This window comes from Argentina silus (genome assembly GCF_951799395.1).
Source record: "Argentina silus genome assembly, chromosome: 13".
NCBI lineage: Eukaryota > Metazoa > Chordata > Actinopteri > Argentiniformes > Argentinidae > Argentina > Argentina silus.
Window position 1 is genome coordinate 13,076,369 of NC_139667.1, and position 20,606 is coordinate 13,096,974.

At 49.2% G+C, this 20,606-nt stretch overlaps 1 protein-coding gene across 1 annotated transcript in view; it reads right to left on the reverse strand.

The window, feature by feature from the left end:
• Positions 1–20,606, reverse strand: part of kiaa0586 (KIAA0586 ortholog) — a 98,347-nt gene that overhangs the window by 31,774 nt on the left and 45,967 nt on the right. Inside the window, exons 12-24 of the mRNA XM_083683549.1 lie at positions 18,865–18,937; positions 16,975–17,355; positions 15,869–16,070; positions 15,419–15,598; positions 10,868–11,058; positions 10,329–10,467; positions 9,916–9,950; positions 6,376–6,483; positions 3,492–3,676; positions 3,170–3,294; positions 1,102–1,289; positions 494–662; positions 60–228 (exon numbers count right to left, since the gene is read on the reverse strand). Coding sequence (XP_083539675.1) covers positions 60–228; positions 494–662; positions 1,102–1,289; positions 3,170–3,294; positions 3,492–3,676; positions 6,376–6,483; positions 9,916–9,950; positions 10,329–10,467; positions 10,868–11,058; positions 15,419–15,598; positions 15,869–16,070; positions 16,975–17,355; positions 18,865–18,937 — 2,145 coding nt within the window. The remainder of the gene's footprint in view (positions 1–59; positions 229–493; positions 663–1,101; positions 1,290–3,169; positions 3,295–3,491; positions 3,677–6,375; positions 6,484–9,915; positions 9,951–10,328; positions 10,468–10,867; positions 11,059–15,418; positions 15,599–15,868; positions 16,071–16,974; positions 17,356–18,864; positions 18,938–20,606) is intronic.

A 20,606-nucleotide genomic window follows, 5' to 3' on the forward strand; every position in this document is an offset into this window, starting at 1 on the left:
TGAGACAGACAGACAGAACAAGAGAGAGACAGCTATTAGAGACAGACAGTCAGACTCACAGTGGCTTGCTGGGCTGTGTCGGTGTCTGCTCCAGGCTGTCAATGTGGGGCTGTTCCTCGGTCAGGGGCAGCTCTGCGTCCCCCCAGGGGTGGTTCCTCTGGCTAGGAGGCTCAGGGCTCACCCTGGGTGGGGAGGGGGCCGGGGTGGTGGTGGGGGTCGCCACCGGCTCTGAGATCACAGAGGAACACACACACAGGCCAACCTCTTATTGGCTAGGCTGGCTGTCAATCTGGGCACAGGAGTATTTACACACCACTTGACCTGACCTGGAAAACTCCTGGCCCCAATGACAGTGACACAATGTGGTTCATTATTAGAGATACAGATTGACTTTCTACTCGTCAGCTAGTTAGTGTCAGACCTACAGGTCAATTAAACATAACCTGGCAGACTGGTAAAGTAAAGTAAAGTTCCTAGGTAGTTTCAGTCAGACCTGCAGGAGTAGAGGTCTGTGGTGGGGCTGGCTGGGGGTCTCTGGGTGTGTGTTCTGGGCTGGCCTGGTCAGAGGGCTCGGGGGTAGGCAGGGGGGACACAACTCTACTGAGGACCCCAGGACTGGCACTGGGCTCTGGGGTGGGCACCGGGGTGGGCACTACACGCTCCTGGAAGAACATCATCACATAAGAGGAACATCCAGTCAGGGAGTAGTGTGGTCCCAGATCTGGACATGCTTTAGTTCAGACAGCTATCATTCCTACTGATGACAGTATTCATGGTTTATTTGAATAGGGACAGAAACAAGCACAAGTGACAATGATGCATATTGACAAAACAAGGGCTTGGTGCACAAAGGGTTACATAGTGATATACTGTATACATCAATAGAAAGCTCTTGAGAACTAATAAGTGGTGAAGAGCTGACTGAGATCCTTAACTGGATTGAAATAGAGTGCATAAAGAAAGAATCAGACAGAATCAATGTTTTGTTTTTGGCTCTCTTGTAAAATGTGGAAAATTGCACTTAGTCCCTTGAAAAACACATCAAACATCGAATGCATTGCACCACGGTGTGGGTACACATTCCATCACGCCTACCCCTACCTGTGGTGGGGGGTCAGCGGGGGCTGCAGGTCTGTGGTCCTGGTCCTGGTCCTGGTCCCCTCTCTGCCCCAGCATCAGAGCGATGGTCTCAGCCAGGGCCTCGTTGACGTACTGTCTGATCAGGTCCGAGTCCACCGGCACACTGGCGTCTACAAACAGCTGGAGACCCCCGCCTCCTGCAGTCTCCACTGGACACACACCACAATCAGTCAGTCAGTCAGTCAGCCAGTCAGTCAGCCAGTCAGTCAGTCAGTCAGTCAGTCAGTCAGTCAGTCAGTCAGTCAGTCAGTCAGTCAGTCAGTCAGTCAGTCAATCACGTTGTTGTCCCGGTAGAGTAATTCACTGAGCAGCCAAAATATGGAATACACACCACATCAGGTAACAGCGCAGGTTGTTGCAGATATTCAGATCCACATATCCTTATTCGTTACCACTTTTTATGATGACCACAGCTTTCAAAAGACCCACCCATATCATTATATCGTGGTTGACTTGACTCTAGGGTTGACCGGCCTTAACGCTGACTAACTGGCGAAAAAAAGGAGAGTTAAAACAAGATAATAAGAGCTGAAATTGGATTAGCCGAAACGCCCACTCTTCTCCCTAACTTTAACAGGCTCTTCAGAGGGAAAGGCAGAGTCAGGAGAAAGAAAACTGCTGACAACAGTTGAGTGGTCGGAGACATGGAGACATTATCTGCAAAAGTGATACATCATTAATCCTCCGCATTAGATGAGAGTGTGAGAGACTCAATGACCCACTAACTACACTGCCTCTGTCTCCATAGAGACCGGGCTGGAGCCTACTCCAGGGGGGAGGCTGGCGGAGGTAGAAATCAGAGGACGTCATTATAATGCATGGAATGGAATAAGGAATGGTACTCATTCTGTTCCAGGCATTACAATGAGCCCGTTCTCCAATTTCTACCTCCACCAGCCTCCCCTGGTAGAAATATATATATAAACTGTATCTCTATATACTGTAGATGGTTCTGAGTGAGGGTTGGACTGGTCATTTAAAACGTGTGTGTGTGTGTGTGTGTGTGTGTGTGTGTGTGTTACAGGACTATGACCCCCCCAGTGAGGGCCAGGTGAGGAGACCTCAGATCCCCCCCTACCGCGACCCCATCCTCTCCCTGCTGGCTAAGATGGACCAGGGGCTCATCTCACACACCAACCCTCAGATCTATCCAGAGGTAATGATGCTCATCATGGTTTCATAAAAAAAACATTTATGGACCATTCCTCATTCCATGCATTAAAATGAGCCCATCCTCCGATTTCTACCTCCACCAGCCTCCCCTGGGCCTGCTGTACTGTAGAACCGGGGCTGGGTGGAGGAGATGTGTGTGAGAGAGCTATCAGTGGTCTAATGAGAACATGGAATCGTGAGGAGTTTGGCATGCCTTTACTGACCACAGCACGAAACAATTGAGGCTGAATTGAGATGAGATGAAGACTTATGGACAGTAGTTACATAGCTTTCTCTCTGGTGCAACAGGGAGGCATGGTCAGCTATTTAGGCCAGCGGGGCGACAGGAAATAGCTGAAAGTTCAAGTTCAACTATCAATTTTAGCACGCATAGCCTACACACAGAAATCAAGAACATTGCAAGCTTGTTTTTAGAAAACCGTGACATTTTAGAGGATTCCTGAACGAGAGGGTTGTGGTCTGTGGTTTTACATACTTTCGCTGTGGCTATTTAATGTTAAGTACTGTTTAGCATGTCATCAGCTGGTCAGCAGTACTCATAACGCCACCACAGATCCCTGAGGACCTGACAGCGCTCGCTAGCTAACCTACCACATTCTATTGTTCTCAGCTGCATCTCTCAGTATGGTTTCTCAACTCTGGTCCTGCAGTAATAATAACCCCTGGGTTGTCATATTTTGCTCCAACCCGGCTCGAGCACGCACCTACTTCAACGACTCGGCTAATCATCATCAAGCCCTTGATGAGTTGAATCAGACGTGTTGGTGCTGGGTGGGAACAAACACATGAAACATTGGGGTTACTCCCAGGACTAGAGTTGATAAACCCTGGAGTAGCAGGCCTCCTCTGTGCTCACCGATGTCTGAGGTAGAGGCAGAACTCTCCTCTGGGTCGGAGTGGGAGTGGTTCTGGGCTGGGTCCGCTGGAGGGGGTGGCTGGTACATCTCTGAGATCAGCCTGGCCATCAGCTGCTGCTCCACCCTAGGGAGGAAACACAAACAGTTAAGTTCTGTATGGAACCCCGGTTCTGTTCTGTACCATGGACCAGGAGCCACACATGCCTGTGAGTGAACCTACTGTACCACCATGTCAGGGGAGGCAGAAATCAGAGGATGGGCTCATTGTAATGAGGATGGGCTCATTGATTGAGGAATGGTATCAAACATTGAATATCTCACCAGTCGACCAGCCTGTTCTCGATGGTCTCTCTGTACTGGATGGTGGAGAGGATGGGGTCCTGGGGAGGGAGGGGCTCCGCAGGCTGGGGGGGGAAGGCTGGGCCGTGGTACAACGCTGCAGGAGGAGAGGCCTGGCCGTTCAGCTCTATGGGAGCATCACTGAGCTCCACACTCTCCTCAGGATCCTACAGGGAGGGAGGGAGGGAGGGAGAGAGGGAGGGAGGAGAAGAGAGATAGGTTGTTGGTGCTACAGTCAACAGTGTTCACCTCGAGAGCTGTGATACTCAAGTTTTCGTCCCAGCCGAGTGCTACAGAATCAAACCTGAACACATCAACTGATCTTCAAAACCTTGATTAGCTGAATCAGGTGTGAAAAACCCTGCAGTACTGCAGCTCTCCAGGACCAGGAGTGAGGATCACTGACCTAGATAGAGGAAAAATCTTGTATTGTACAGTACAGTGTACATGCAGGCTTGTGCTTTTGCTCTGCTCTAATACATGTCCATTCTGCTTGACAGTAATGTATTTTGGACTAACGAGCAACTGTCAATAACTCAAGAAAACATTTAAAAGAAAAAATACGATTTTGGTTTTGCATTCCCTGCTGACCATTTAGGAGGTTTCTGGTGTCTGGTTTGCATTACTGCAGATTCCTTGGCAGTTTAGACAGGGAAGTCTGTGTCAAGCTGGCTGTACTCTCTCATTTCCAATACTCTCTCATTTCCAATGGCTTCTCTCCAGAGAGAGGGAGGAAGAGAGACAGAGAGCGAGAGAGAGAGAGAGAGAGAGAGAGAGAGAGAGAGGGTGGAAGAAAGAGAGGGAGTGAGTGAGAGAGAGAGAGAAAGTAGGGTTGGCCTGCCAAATGGGAGACCGTTTGAAGTTTACTACTTCAGCAAAAACTGGGGGGAAAACTGTTCGGGCTGCTGTTTAGAGAGGGAGACACTTTAGTAGCTGGCATCCTCAGGCGCTTGTGTAACTCCCCAGACTGTGTTACATGATGTCTCTGTTTCGACTAGCAGTATTGTTTTGGGTGGGTTTTAAAAAACACTTTAACACTTTATATGGTTGTTGGGAGAAGTTAAAGAGTGATTTTAAGGGGAAAGAATGCGATTATAAAAAGGCTTAATTCTGGGTAAATTGTTCTCCATATCATATTAAAAACGTTTAACTGCTTCAACTATTTTTTCGAAGTGTTTGGATTACTGGAACGATATATATCTGATCCTAATTGCCTCAAGAAAACCGCGGAGGGGAGTCTGGGCAACTCAGTGACAGTGATTCAGCAGCTGAACGCTGCGTTGCTGCCAGGAGTAGAACTCCCCCTCTCCCCTCCCCTCCCTCCCCTCCCCTCCCTCCCCTCCACCCCCACCACAATCAATGGAGGGGGGAGTAGTTTCTAAGGTTCTAATCACAACCAAACAGGTCTTATCAGGATGCAGACAGGACCCATCGCTCTTCTTACATGGCAACAAATAACCGTGATGCTGCATATTTTTGAGGGGGAAAATGCTAAGAATGTATATTTTGACCAATTCGACCTATTAGGAACAGCCGTAAGCTGCTAACACAGCAAATATATCCTTCACTGTGAGTCCTGATTTAACAGGACAAACTGGGGGAAAAATGCTAGACTAAACTTATGCCACAGATAAATGCTTTGTCTGAAAATCTAGTTCACTTTCTGACCAAAAGGGGGCACTGTGGAACTACACACATTTTCCTCAGTACAATTCCCATTTTTGTTCAAATGTCCTTCTATTCTGTCAACCAGCAAGCCTGTTGTTGCTCTCAGTACAGCTCCTAAGCCTCCGTACCTACACACACACACACACACACACACACACACACACACACACACACACACACACACACACACACACACACACACTAATGGTAGTTGTAGCTTCTCTATGTTAACTAATTGTTTGCCCTTGTATGACCATGTGGAACACCACAATAGGCCAATTTGCTGGCCAGCCTTTCTCTGCTTGTTAGTGACTAATATAGGGGGAAGGGGGGGGGGGGGTGGTGGTATGGAGGGGCTTATATTTATGGCTTTGTCTGAGTGACGGCATATGTTGATTCCAGTGGAGGCTGATGGAGGTAGAAATCATTGTAATTGCACAGAGCGGAATGAGGAATGGTGTTTGATACCATTCCTCCACGCGTGTTTGATACCATTCCTCATTCCGTTCCATGCATTACAATGAGCCCCGTCCTCCCGATTTCTACCTCCACCAGCCTTCCCTGGTTGATTCATACATCCTATTGCAACTCCCCCCTCTGTACATCCCTGTTGATGAGCTGGAGAATAACACATAGCACAACTACCGTTAGAGTAACATCACGTGACACAGCCTCACTGACAGCAGCATGGAAAGAAATTAAAAACCATTTTGTACCCGTGAAAACGCATGTCTAATTTGGGCAGCAGAGGAGAGGAAGAAAGAGAGAGAGAAAGAGAGAGAGAGAGAGAGAGAGAGAGAGAGAGAGAGAGAGAGAGAGAGAGAGAGAGAGAGAGAGGTGTTTCAAAGCTGTGTGTCACTATGAATTCCATTATATCATTGGAATGCAAAGGTGATGGACCCTTGTGAAAATCAGATGAATGATGAATATATTCATTGGATCCATTCCTTTTCAAGTATTTTCGTCCGTTTTTCAGAGAGGGTGAGGTGAACATGGAGGGAGGTGTGTGTGTGTGTGTGTGTGTGTGTGTGTGTGTGTGTGGAGGGGGGTTTCAATCTTCGAAGCAGAAGAATCACTGGACTTGGTTTCTACATGCCCTTGAGCCAGTAACTCAGAAGGCACATACTACCCACTAAAGCACGCGCGCGCGCGCGCACGCGCACACACACACTATAGGATTCCATCTACAGTACAGTACCTGGGTAATATCAGCAACGGCCAGGAAATCTGTCCCAGGGAAACCACCCTCCTCCTCCTCCTCCTCCTCGTCCTCGTCCTCCTCCACTCCGCGCCTCTCCTCCACAGTCTGCAACAAGAGGAGGAGTTGATGACTGTCCTTTATTTCCCCTTTGTCTAGCTCCTACGCCGGACTGGCTCCTGCTCTGACAGCACATTGACTACAGACTCCAGTAATGGACGAATTAATAGCAGTTCATGCAGAGGGGAGACAAATGCCTGAAAATCCAATTATTATTGATAGGCTCGTGGTGACATTCTAAGATTTGTGTCCCGATATTGACCGTAAACAATAAAACCAAACACTCATGGAGAGAGGGAGCCAATTATGAAGCGTGTTCAATTCATCCCGAAGCTCATTTCTAAAGCACAGCATCATCAATACGAGGGTAGTCGATGGGATCTAAATCAATCGCATCCTTTCAGTTGTCCAGATGAATCTACGGTAAAACAATAAACCGGTATTCTCCATCCTGCATCATTCCTTTCAGACCCACGGCAGGAGGCTACCATTCGTCTATATTAGACATTAGCATCAGGACACGCACGCACGCGCACGCGCACGCGCACACACACACACACACACACACACACACACACACACACACGCACGCACGCGCACACGCACAGGAGTGTTCCATTCCATACGCACTCTCTCTGCATGTTGGAGAGAAGTGCACTCTGCACTAATGTAATAAACCTTCCAACTTGATTCATAGCCCTTTCAATGACCTCACTCACCCCTCTCACTGTAACCTCAGTTAGCCAGCTCCTGTATGTAGTGAACGTAATGATGTTTAGACTTTTAACAGACACAATGTGATTGAAATCTAGCGTGTGTGTGTGTGTGTGTGTGTGTGTGTGTGTGGTGTGTGTGTGTGTGTGTGAATGCACGCTTGTGTGTGTGTGTGTGTGTACATGCGCGTACATGTGTGTGTACATATGCGTGCATGCATACGTGCATAAGTACGTGTGTGTGTGTGTGTGTGTGTGTGTGTGTGTGTGTGTGTGTGTGTAGTGGACTGCGGCTGGGCTGCAGATAAAGCCTACTGCAGCCTGTCTCTGTGCTCTGCTGGAGGAGTGGAGCGAGGGCAGACAAGTGCTGCAGAGAGGAACACAACTCCAGCTCTCATTACTATTCACCTCACATTCAGCATGGGGAGAGAGGGATGGAGGGAGGGAGGGAGGGAGGGAGGGAGGGAGGGAGGGAGAGGCGGTGAGAGAGAAAGAGAGAGAGAGAGATGAGATGAGATGAGGGGGAGAGCACTGGAGAGAGATGGACAGGCAGAGCAGGTCAATATGGGCCAGGTGAATCACTGCCTCAGAGAGAGACAATTACAGAAAGTGTACGAGCCAGGAGCAAGCCCCCCCCCCCCACACACACACACGCACACACACACACACACACACACACACACACACACACACACACAGTCAATTGCTTAGAAGTTCCTAACTTTTCAGAGAAACCAGAAACATTGAGAGCGAGGGCGGCTCCAGTGTTTTCTGAATCCGTTGAATAACCCAACGAGCGTCAGATCTATCCCCATCATCCATTTTTAAACCTCTAGTCTCGGACGGAGCCCGCGGTGTGAAAAGAGTACAGTAGCAGGAATGAACATGACTTGAAGTGGGACGACAGACAACCATGCTGGGCAGACTCTGTTCATTTCCCACTAACAACAGTACTGTACTGCAGCCTCTCTCTGCTAGAGGAGGCAGGCCCTGGCTTTGAACAGCGGCTTTCATTTATGTAACCAACCGGGGGGACAGGTGAATAATGGAGGATCCTGACGCCCCTGCTCTGCTCTCCATTGCTCTGGTCTAGTCTCCGGCGCCGCCCGCCTGTTCGATGCCTCGACGCGGACGGCCGGGCCCGCCGGCATACTGAAAAGCCCACTGAAAGCGGCGTACAAAAGAATACATTAGGTATCGAAAAAGTCGAACAATGGGCAAAAAAATACAACAAGTATAACCGCCCATTCAGAACCGGGCACCGAGGAGACGCCGAGCTGACTTCAGGGGAGGCCCGGCGGGCCGCAGGTGCCTGCCTCCACCAGCCTCCCGGGGTCGACTGGGTGACAAGGCAATTTTTTGACAGCGAGAGGAAAAACAAGGCATAGCCCTACAGGCCTACGGACCACCTACGCACTGTGAATAGCAGATCACAGATCCTTCCGCGTCTCCAGGGACATGATAACCCGGAGATATGAGTCAGTGTGGGGAGGAGGAGGAGGAGGAGGAGGAGGAGGATGCTGTTGGCCAGGGATGCTCACTGCAGCAGCTGTAGCAGTGGGAGTCATATAGCAGCGCTCTCTCTCTCTCTCTCTCTCTCTCTCTCTCTCTGGCTCTCTACTGCCATGCTTTGTCCTCTCAGAGGCACACACACGCACACGCGCACACGCGCACACACACACACACACACACACACACACACACACACACACACACACACACACACACACACACACACACACACACACAATGTGTTGGGAGCCAGGAGCCGCATCCGTTGCCAGGCAACCAGATGTGCCTGCCTTGCCTGACTGGAGCAGAGTGTTTGAGTGTGTGTGACTGTGGCCACTGGCCAGGCTTTAGAATGGGTGGGCGGGTGTGAGCACTGCAGGCAGGCTCCAAAGCCTTATTACACATTCACCATCACACACACGCACACGCACGCACACACACACACAACGTATGCAGGCACACTGAACATACTAATCCACGCATCATGCGTATGCATGCACACACTGCACACCGCTTCACTCTCTCTGTGCATGCACACACACAGAAACTACTAATGCATGCATACACACACACACACACACACTTACGAATGCCCGCACGTACACACACATTCACACTCTCCACACACGCAGACTCCCAAAAAATACTAATACACTGCCACACACACACACACACACACCCACACACACACCCACTCCCTCCCTCCCCATCTCATCAGTGTGCTGTGCTGCATGGAGAGCAGAGCAGGGATGAATGGTTCCTATGGCAGCAGAAGTCTGGCCCAGGGCCAAGCTCAGACGGCCAAATAGCCTTCTATAGCCTTCCACTGGTCTGAAACCAGCTGGGATAGGGGACGCATTACAGGCACGCTGCCGCACACACACACACACACACACACACACACACACACACACACACACACACACACACCCGTACAGCCGCACACACACACAGCCGCGCACATGTACACGTGCAGACGCAGACGCAGGGGCACACGGACACACACACACACACACTGCAGCCAGCATGGAACCATTACTGAGGAAAGGGTAGCTAGCGCTATCATAAATCACACACACTCTGGTAACACCACAGCAGCAGGAAGACTGGCGGCTGCAGACATCACACACACCCCGACCCATTCCACCTCTCCCTCTCTCCTTCCATCCTTCCCCCTCTCCCTCCATCCTTCCCCCTTTCCCCCTCTCTCCCAGTACGGATACTATTACACCTCTCTCTCAATGCTCCTTTGTACCAGAGCTGTGGACTCAGCAGGAAGGGAGACCCATTCTGGGGGGATGGGGGGGGGGGGTGGGGGAGAGATGAGGAGGGGAGAGGAGGGGTCTTTTGTCCCGGGGCAGTAGGGTGAGGAGAGGGGTGAGGGAGGCCAGACGGGTGGGCCTAACAGTAGCACTGCAGAGCAGAACAACCACAGCTTTGACTGGGTAGGTAGAGGCCTGGTCTGGGTACTGACTGACTGACTGACTGACTGACTGATTGGCTAGCTGATTTGGCTGACTGCCTGACTGGTCTTCTGAGGCTGGGCCAGGACTTTTACCGTATTATGTTTGGCCTTGAATCAGCCAGCCAGCTAGGGGAGAGGAATTACACTTCAAAACAAAGCTAGAGGGAGAAATATGACATTTAAACCAAGTTGACGTCTTTCACCGAGGGGGTCAGGGGTGTGGGGGGTGGGGGTGGGGGGGTCTTTCTGTACCTGGATGCCTGGGGGGGGAAACGCAGCAGGAGGAGAGGGGGAGGGGGCTGGGCTGGGGGTGGGAGGCTCGATGTTCACACTGGGTTGGATCTACAGACGGAGAGAGAGAGAGAGAGAGAGAGAGAGAGAGAGAGAGGGGGAGAGTTTAGATGCATCAGCAGAAATGGCAGACAAAATGTCCTATAAAAACATGACCCCTTATACAGTATGCAGAGGCCTGTGAGGCTCACGTTATGGAAATGTAACTTCCAAAGGTTATGCATAAAAGATCGACAGGAGAAATACCATTTAATTCAGTTTAAAACCGGGGATACTGTTAACCCTTTCGGTCCAGGGGAGGCCGGTGGAGGTAGAAATCAGAGGACGGGGCTCGTTGTAATGCATGGAATGGAATGTTTGATACCATTCCTCCATTACGCTCCATGCATTACAACAAGCCCGTCCTCCGATTTCTACCTCCACCGGCCTCCCCTGGTCCACGCTGACGTACCTGCACTGTGAGCTGTGGATGTCTCCTGCCCTGCTCAGACCTCACCTCCAGGATGGCGATGTTGGCCTTACGGGGTCGAGGGGGGCTGGGTCTGGGTGGGGAGGGGGGCATGGAGGTGGTCACCATCACAGGGCGGTCACTGATGATGACACGGGAGGGCTGGGGGGCCACGCCATCCATCCTGGGCTGGCCTGGTAGGGAGGAAGGGAGGGAGGGGAAGTCATAGAATTAGAACAGAAAGGATAACATTGACATGCATCCAATGGACACACAGGATTTGATTATGAAGAGACAGAAGCCAGTCTCCTGTTATCATTTACTGGCAGTGATCTGCAACCATTAAAATTAGTGTGCAGTGTGTACTGTATTGTTGTGTGTACTGTATTGTTGTATGTACTGTATTGTTGTATGTACTGTATTGTTGTGTGTACTGTATTGTTGTATGTACTGTATTGTTGTATGTACTGTATTGTTGTATATACTGTATTGTTGTATATACTGTATTGTTGTGTGTACCGTATTAAAGTGTGTACTGTATTAAAGTGTGTACTGTATTAAAGCACTGAACTAAAGGCGTGAAACTCCAGAGAAAGAACAAGCTGTTTTTTTCCACACACACACGCACACACACACACACACACACACAAACACACACCAGAGAAAGAACAAGCAGTTGTTTTATTGTTTTAGGCACCAGTGCATGTGATGAATGTAGAAGCTACTACAGTACAGACTAGAGTACGCCTCACATTCCCCTAGCTCTCTGCTACAGCTGAGCTCACACCACACAATAACATCCCCTTGGTGCAGAGAGAGAGGAGGGGGGGGGGGGGTAGTGGAGAGTGAAGAACGTAGTGTGCTCGGGATATTAAAGAAGCTCTGTGTGTGTGTGTGTATGTGTGTGTGTGTGTGTGTGTGTGTGTGTGGCTCCCATTCCCTCGGCTGGTAGAGAAGTACACCTGGTTCATGTTTTACTGAGCTAGAGTGTGTTGTTGTTGCTCTGAGAGGCTGTAAAGCAGAGGACATCCTAATAACTCACACACATCGCTCCTTTGTCCTCTAAACACCTGCCATCCTGGGACCATGCCCACTGCCTGCGTCTACACGCTAGATTGGCATCTGTTTGACGAGGTGTGTGTGTGTGGGGGGGTCCGGAGAGGAGACATATCATTTCAGCTTGATTGGCATTTGTTTGACGAGGTGTGTGTGTGTGCGCGCGTGTGTGTGTGTGTGTGTGTGTATGTAGGTGTGTGTGTGTTGCAATAGAAATTATAATATAATAATAATAATTTCAGCTTGATTGGCATCTGTTTTGGTGAGGAGGGAGAGGGAGGGTTTGAAGACCAAGAAGTTCAGTCAGAGAGTAGTTAGGGTTGTGTGAGTGTTGTATTCACGTTGTTGGACGGAGGGAAGGACGGAGGGACGCAGGCTTACGAGACCGGTGGTGCAGACCAGCCACACAGAAACCCAATTACCAAACATACAGCATCCCTAGACAACGGCAATTTCGAACGGAACACCAAAGATGGCACCAAAATGGACACGCTGACTTCGTATTGGAACGTCTGTTCTAGGAATCCTATAACTCTATGTCCAGCCAGACCCGGGCCCAGCCCAGTGACCCACAGGATCACATTCACCCAACTCAGCAGAGAGAGCAGCAAGCGGGTTCTGCCTCCCGCCCCAGAGCCCAGAGCTGTACCGTATCTCTGTACTGTAACTCTGTACTGTCTCTGCAGTTTCACGGGGGGGGGGGGGGGGGGGAACATAAGCTTGATGATTTCCATAAAGTGGCTGCCTTGAAGGCGGGGGCGTCCCGAACGGTGGGCGACGCTACGCGGGGCTGCTTCCCCTGCCTGAGAGGGGCTCCGGGAGTCATCTGGAACACGCACATATTTTTTGGGATGGAAAACATGTGGGAAGAGGGTTGTGTTGTGTAACGGTGGAAAAACAAAAGGAGAAGAATGCTAATTGGCCGTGGACGGTTCCTGGGATGCGAGAATGTAAATAGAAACTGGAACGAAGACAAAGCCAAAATAACAGATAATGGGAGACAACAGACGCAGGACATGTTGGTATCCAGAGAGAACAAAGAAGGCAGTGTGTGTGTGTGTGCGTGTGTGTGTGTGGAGTGACAATGTATCCATCCCCATCACCTCCTTCGTTAGGAGGATGATGAACTGGTGTTTAAAGATGGCCTTGCTGTTGCAAAGGCATGCACGCACACACACACCCACACACCCACAGACACCCACAGACACCCACAGACACCCACAGACACCCACAGACACACACAGAGTTATAAATCACTAGGTTTACAAGCAGCAGTGTGTAGCAACAAGGCCATAGGAGAGATAGTGGCCACTCACACAAATAAATATGCAGATACACAGACAGGAATGAGTGTTTAATATGCAAGAGGGCTTCACACCGTCTACCACCTAGACAGCGCAGCAAGAAAAGGTCATTTAATGCTACTGCTGTGGTGAGAGCCTGGCCAAGCCCATGTAGAGACACTGATAGATGAATAATCACTCCTCTATTGTCCCACAGAGGCACCTCGACACCACCGTAGCACCGTTACACACCCAGCCCTGCTTACACACAACACACAACCAGCTCATTAGAATGAGGATTTCTATTTCTCTCTCTCTCTCTCTCTCTCTGTGTCTCTCTCTCTCTGTCTGTCTGTCTGTGTTTCTCTCTCTCATTCGCTCTCTCTCTCTTTCTTTTGCGGTCTTTTTCTTTCTGTCTGTGTGTGTCTCTCTCTCTCTCTCTCTCTCTCTCTATCGCTGTCTGTCTGTCTCTCCATCTCTCTCTCATTCTTTCTTTTTGTCTTTCTCTGTGTGTGTGTCTCTCTCTCTCTCTCTCTCTCTGTCTCTCTCACGTTGCTGTAATGAAGGACACTGCATTGCAGATGAGATTATACCTGGGCCTTTGTTCCCTGTCGATTGAAACCCCCCACAACACAACAAAGGTACGCGCTCGCACACACACACACGCGCGCGCATACACACGCGCATACACACACACACACACACACACACACACACACACACACACACACACACACACACACACACAAAGCAGAGCAGGAGACACTGATACAAATGATCTGCCGTCTGAACGAAAAATATTTGATTTGCTTCTATTTGATTCCTTTTCTGATATTATGCATCATTAATTTGATGCTCAGCTGCAGCCCAATTATCTCCTTGCTGCTCTCACATGCTTTAGTTTACCTTCTGTGTTGATGTTCTGATATTTCCCACGGGATATAATGACACATTTTCAAACATCAGAAAAAAAAACATTGTTCAAAATAAAGGTACGGAATCGACTTAAAAACGTTTAAAACGTCTTTACCGTTACTCAAGAGAAGGAGCTCATTATTCTGCCATTTGAAAACACACCCGGCTCCCGGGAATATTTAATCAGCCTTCACCCCATACTCTCCTCAACCTATGGAAGATAAAGGCAGTGATAACAGATTTTAAAATGTCCTCGTTAGTCTTAATAACCAAATTACTATTGTTGCAGTACGTGGTCCATCAGACCTAGCTGTTCGAGAGCTGGGGAATGCATTAATTTTCCTGGGCTTATGTATAGTCATAATGTGATTAAAATAGAACAGAGGTTTCAAGTCAGAGAGGGAGAGAAGCTATAATTAAGGTTTAGACTCAGAGAGAGTTTAATTCTCTACAGTCTAATTAAGTCCCTCTCTCCTCTCTGCTCTGTAAGACTGTGTTTAGTGCCAACGAGGAGAGACGGGGTCACACAGAGCTCCAAGCGGTTGGCAGACGAGACTCCATCTTGGCACCAAACATCCTCAATCTCAATCAAAGCCTCATCTGCACTCTGTTCTAGAATGCAACTGTCATGGAACCTTCCGTGCCAACGCATGGCCCTATCACTTTAGAGTATATCCATCAGGGGAGGCTGTTGGAGGCAGAAATCGGAGGACGGTGCTTGTTGTAATGCGTGGAATGGAATGAGGAATGGTATCAAACTGTGGTTGCAGTGACCTTTCAGCTGAGAGAGGAAAGAGGAGAGAAGATGAGAGGAACACAAAGAGGCACTCTCCTCCCTATCAGTTGGCCTGGGGGCCTTTACAGGGAGGGCTGCGGCCACACACACACACACACACACACACACACACACACACACACACACACACACACGCCCGCACACACACACACACACACACACACACACACAGGCACACACACGCACACACACACACAGTACAGAGAGTACAGAGAGTACAGACAGTACAGAGAGAAGCGATATCAGATTAGGGGCAGTGTATCCAATTGGAAAATTGGAATCGGCCATTACTGGGTGTGAGTCTCAAGAACGGTGTTAGAGATAGAAGGTATTGATTTTTGATGCGCCGACCGATGATGGAAAGGCTTATCAAGATGAACAAGGCTCACCTAGTGTTGTGTAGAGGAGAGTTAAACCTACAGCTTCATCATACAATGTGAGTCCAACACCACAATCTCCACTATCAGTCCCCGTTGGGGGGTGGGGGGGGCGGAGGGGTCTCACCTAGCGGGATGGCCATGGGGATGAGGTAGCCCTCCAGAGGGGTCGTGGCGAGGTCGTCCTGGAGGGGGCGGGAGGGGCTGAAGATGTACTGGGGCTCACTGGTAACAGGGTACAGGGGGGTGGAGATTGGTCTTCCTGGAGCGAGACTGGTCTGGGTCTTAGAGGACTTCATCTTCACTCCTGAGTGAGAGAGATTAGGGATTGATAGGGATTGATAGAGAGGTAGAGAGAGAGTACATAAGTGAGTGAGTGAGTGAGTGAGAGAGAGGGAGAGTGAGTGAGTGAGTGAGAGAGAGAGAGGGAGAGTGAGAGAGAGAGAGGGAGAGTGAGAGAGAGAGAGGGAGAGTGTGTGAGTGAGTGAGTGAGTGATACATATAAAGAGAGAGAGAGAGAGCTCACACATGACGTGAGTAACAGTGGTAAAACACCATCCTTCTCCTCACCACTCACCTCTGACACTCTCCACCACCCGTGGTCGGGGGCCTTTGGACTTGGGGGAGGGGGAGTTGAACCTGAGGTAGGGCCCTTTCTTCAGAGTCCTGCGGTGGCCCTCGTAGAGAGCTCTACCATACAGCTTCACCAGATAGCCCTCCCCGTCCCCGTCCCTGTCCCTGTCCCCCTCACCCTCCTGCTCTGGTTGCTGCTCTGCACACTGGGGATAGGAGAGCAACAATACATTATTAAAACACACTAGAATACCACTAAACATAATACAATACAATGCGATATGTGTATCCCCGTGGCGAATTGGCTCTTGGTACCGTGACTAAGCCTGAAGAGATAGAGCAAGGTGCTCTGCATACTAACAACCTGGGTACATGAATTGATAAACAAGTTTTAAGAATCTTGTGTTTGTTTGTGTGTGTTTGTGTGTTTGTTTGTGTGTGTTTGTGTGTTTGTGTGTACACAGACAGACAGACAGACAGACAGACAGGCAGACAGACAGACAGCTAGGGACAGAGGGACCAAAGACCAGACACAGGGGTCCAACTAGGTAGGGCTAACAGCACTGTACCGGTTGCTAGGCTATGCATGTTGTTCTAGGCTTCCTAGCAACAGTGTCGGCCATTAGGCAGGAGAGGCATGCACGGCAGAGATAAGCAGATCTGTCTTCTCTCTGGGCGAGGTGTTGTGCTCCTTATTTATGGCCAATCGATGTGCCGGGGCGACATATGGCGGGTTAGAACACCTCATTGAGTTAAACGGCCACGGAGAGAGAAGGTTCTAGAACACCGTGTTTGTGTTTGGATCCAGATGGGCAGATTAGCCAGATAGGCTAGGACGGTTAGCGTGACCACTTTGTTGTCCGGGCCCCCCGTCTATAAAGTCAACACCAAACAAGACATAAATCTACGCGAGTAAACACAGGTCTCACAGAGCAAAGACGGCGGAGGACAAAAGGCTCCGTTCAAAGGCACAATAAGGGACACAGACGGACGTCACCGGAGTCATTGTGTTGATGAGTGAAGGGGAGGAGTCGTCTGCTATCTTCACTGTACTATAGAATTAGAATTCATGAGTCGTGAATAACCTTGACTTCTTACGGTCACGCTCACCTGCTGTTGAGAGGGTCTCAGTTTGGCTGTGCCGGGGCCCGTGTATTGGGATGGTTTAACACTGGGGCCGGCTGTGTGTCTGTGTTGGGTCTGACCCTCCCCCGTCCTGCCTGTCCTGTCTGTCTGTCCTCTGGTTCCTCTCTGCCAGGCCTGGCTGCCTGCCGGTCTGGGTCCAGGCTGGGTCCTCCCTGCTGGTCCTGCTGGTCCGGGTCCAGTCTGGGTCCTCCCTCCTCTCAAGTCTTTGGGCCTGGTGGTGGTGGCGGTGGTGGTGGTGGAGTCCTTGGTCCCACGGTTCTTCTGTTGCTGGACCACAGCTGCAGCTTCTCTGGTTCTGTCTTTAGCTCTGGTCTGAGCTACCAAGTGCTCTTTGGAAATGTCCGCCTGTAAAAAGAATGAAAACAACAAAATATTTACTGACAGACAGGAGTATTTGAGAAAAGCCTTGATTTTGAGGCCATCGTTGACGAGAAATACATCTTGACTTCAGCTAAGACTGAACACCTGGATGAAGAGAGAATGGCTTCAGATGCTATAAAGCTGCTATTACTCTACATGATGCATCGTGTGTTGAGACCTTGGGCCCAGTATTTCAAATGTTTTAATCAGAATGATCCAGAATTATTATTTTTTTGCGATCCAGGATCAGATATATCTGGCTGATTTGAGTAGTTTAGGGGAAATTAGCCAGCTTCATTTGATCCTGGATTGCAAAAAGAAAAGAATCTGGATCATTCTGATGCAGATTAAAAGTTTTGAAACACGGCCCAGGTGATAATGCACTTTAAAATGAAATAAACTTGAACTTGAAACTTATGAGTCATAGACAGTGTTTCTACCCAGTAGATGAACCACTGACCATGGACCTTCATCGGAACTCATTTCTCCTGTGTTGCAGGGGAGGCTGGTGGAGGTAGAAATGTTTGATATCGGTATCAAACACACATATTTTGATACCATTCCTCATTCCATTCCATGTATTACAATGAGCCCGTCCTCTGATTTCTACCTCCACCAGCCTCCCCTGCTGTCTTGGTGACGTACAATGGCCAACACCAGGGCTATGTCTCACATGAAACCCTATCCCTCATACAGAGCTCATACTGAGCTCATTCGGCAGATGAATTATGATAAATGATATTTGGAGCTGAAAGCCCGGGGGTATTAAATCTCATTGATCACAGTGCTGTCTCTTAACCCATGAAATGAATGGTTCAGCCTCAGTTTGAACACTTTTTTTTTTTTTTAATAGAGCATTACTCTTCCGAGCACGGTGAAATTGCGAACTTTCTCTCATGTACTATACCACAGTGGAATTGTGAACCCACCATCAACTACAAGTTTGTCTCTCAATGCTCTGCTGTGCCAGTGTACAATTTCTCAAAAAGAAAGAAGCTGGATTCCTCTTCCTTTATATTTCTCTTTTTTCTCTCTCTCTCTCTCTCTCTCGCTCTGCGAAGCTAAGCCTGTAAGAACGCTGCATGAACTCTCCCTCTGGGGGTTTTGTGGACGGGAATCAGGATATTTATTTCCAAACTGTACAGAGCATCCAAACCACATTGCATGGATGCTTTAGATCTTTTAAGAAAAAGACTCAGGGCAGAAAAAAACAATTTTGAGAAAATATGTTACACTTCACTGGGCCGCAGACAACGCTGGCAATACTTTATGTCCATGAAATATAATATCTTATATGAGCTATTCATAAAATGACTACTCGGCATTCATCCCAATGTTGAGCATGTGCTTTTCAACTTTATCTACGATTAAATGAAAGTATTGCATGTTAAAGACCTTCAGACACAAACAACCTTTGACATGTTAATGACCTTCAGACATGTTAACGTCCTAGTAACGACCTTTGACATGTAAACGACCTTTAGACCAGCTCACCTGTATGTCTTTGCTCAGCGTGTTGATCCAGGCATCCACAGTCTTCTTGATCCTAACTTCTTCTCTGGCGTCCCTGTAAACAGGAAACAGATAGAGGCTTGAGCCAATCTACAGACTGAAGCTTACAGTATATGCAGGTGTAACAGGCAGGGTTTGAACATAGGTCTCCCACCACATGGAAGACACAAGTGTCTACCATGAGGCCAAGATGATATCCTCAAGGTCCGAAGGCGACACTTCATGTCTCAGACAGGGCAACCTCATGACACAGCGTGACTCCTAATCACCTCTGATTCACATGCAGTAGCCAACCAACTGTAGCTACTCATCCAACATACAGCACAGTACACATCTGTACCAGGGGAGGCTGGTGGAGGTAGAAATCAGGACAGGCTCATTGTCATGCATGGAATGGAATGAGAAATGGTGTCAAACACATGTGACAATGAGCCCGTCCTCAGATTTCTACCTCCACCAGCATCCCCTGATCAGTACATAAATGACAACACAAATGCTCTTCCCCCCGGGACAGTTCATCATATTAACATCAGCTCATGTGACACATCACAGAACACAGAATACTAATGACTATAATGGCAATGACGTAACACTAATGTGCAAGTACTTATTTAATACATGCTTATCTCCCCACTAATGCATGTCATTCATCTACCTCTATTTATGTACGAATGGAGGATAGCAGAGAGAGAAACTATTCATTGTCAACATTTAATCTTGAGAATCCTTTCTAAAGACAAGAACTCCTTGTAGGTCTGTATGACCATGCCAGAAGGCCATTCTCTAGACAGACAGACAGACGGGGCTGAGGTGGTATAAGAACAGGGCTTTAAAATTTAAGCAGCTGCGTCTCAGAGTCACTTCCAGTCAGACTGCAGCAGCTCTGAGGGAAGCCCACCAGGGCTCCTTGGTGAGGGGGCTAGGCTCTGTGTCAGGCAGGCAGCCAGCCAGCTCAAGGCACAGCCTCATTGGGATGCAGAGGGGGAGAGGGGCTGTCGCCGGGCAGAATACACACACCGCCTCAACTCCCTGTCTCCCTCAACCCTCTCTCAGATCTCACATCCTGACGGAGTCCATGCTGTTCTGCCAGGCACATGGAGGTGAGCAGCTGGCTGGAGAGTGTGTGTGTGTGTGTGTGTGTGTGTGTGTGTGTGTGTGTGTGTGTGTGTGTGTGTCGTGTGTATGGTGTGTGTGTGTGTGTGTGTGTGTGTGTGTGTGTGTGTGTGTGTGTGTGTGTGTGTGTGTGTGCGAATAGGAGTGGAGTGAGCTTCATAGACCCTCATTAACCCTCTGATACAGACCCTGGCTCTCCATCTCAGCTTAAGCTTCCAGCCCTAGTCAGTCAGTCAGTCAGTCAGTCAGTCAGTCAGTCAGTCAGTGTCTCTGTGACTCTGTCCAGTGTGTGAGGTGAAGTGTTGGATCCAGCTAATCAGGTGGTACTGCCTGTCACACACTTACAGCGTTGCTGAATGTGACCTTTCGTTAACCCCTCACTGTAAAGGGTGTGTGTGTGTGTGTCGCACATGTGTGTGTGTGTGTGTGTGTGTGTGTTGCACGTGTGTGTGTGTGTGTGTGTGTGTGTGTGTGTGTGTGTGTGTGAACGTGTGTGTGTGTGTGTGTGTGTGAAAAGAGTGGGCTTCAAAGACTGCCCATTACCCCTCCAATACAGACCCTGGCTCCTCACCACAGCTTCAAGCTAGCCGGTTTCTCGACAGATGCCCGTC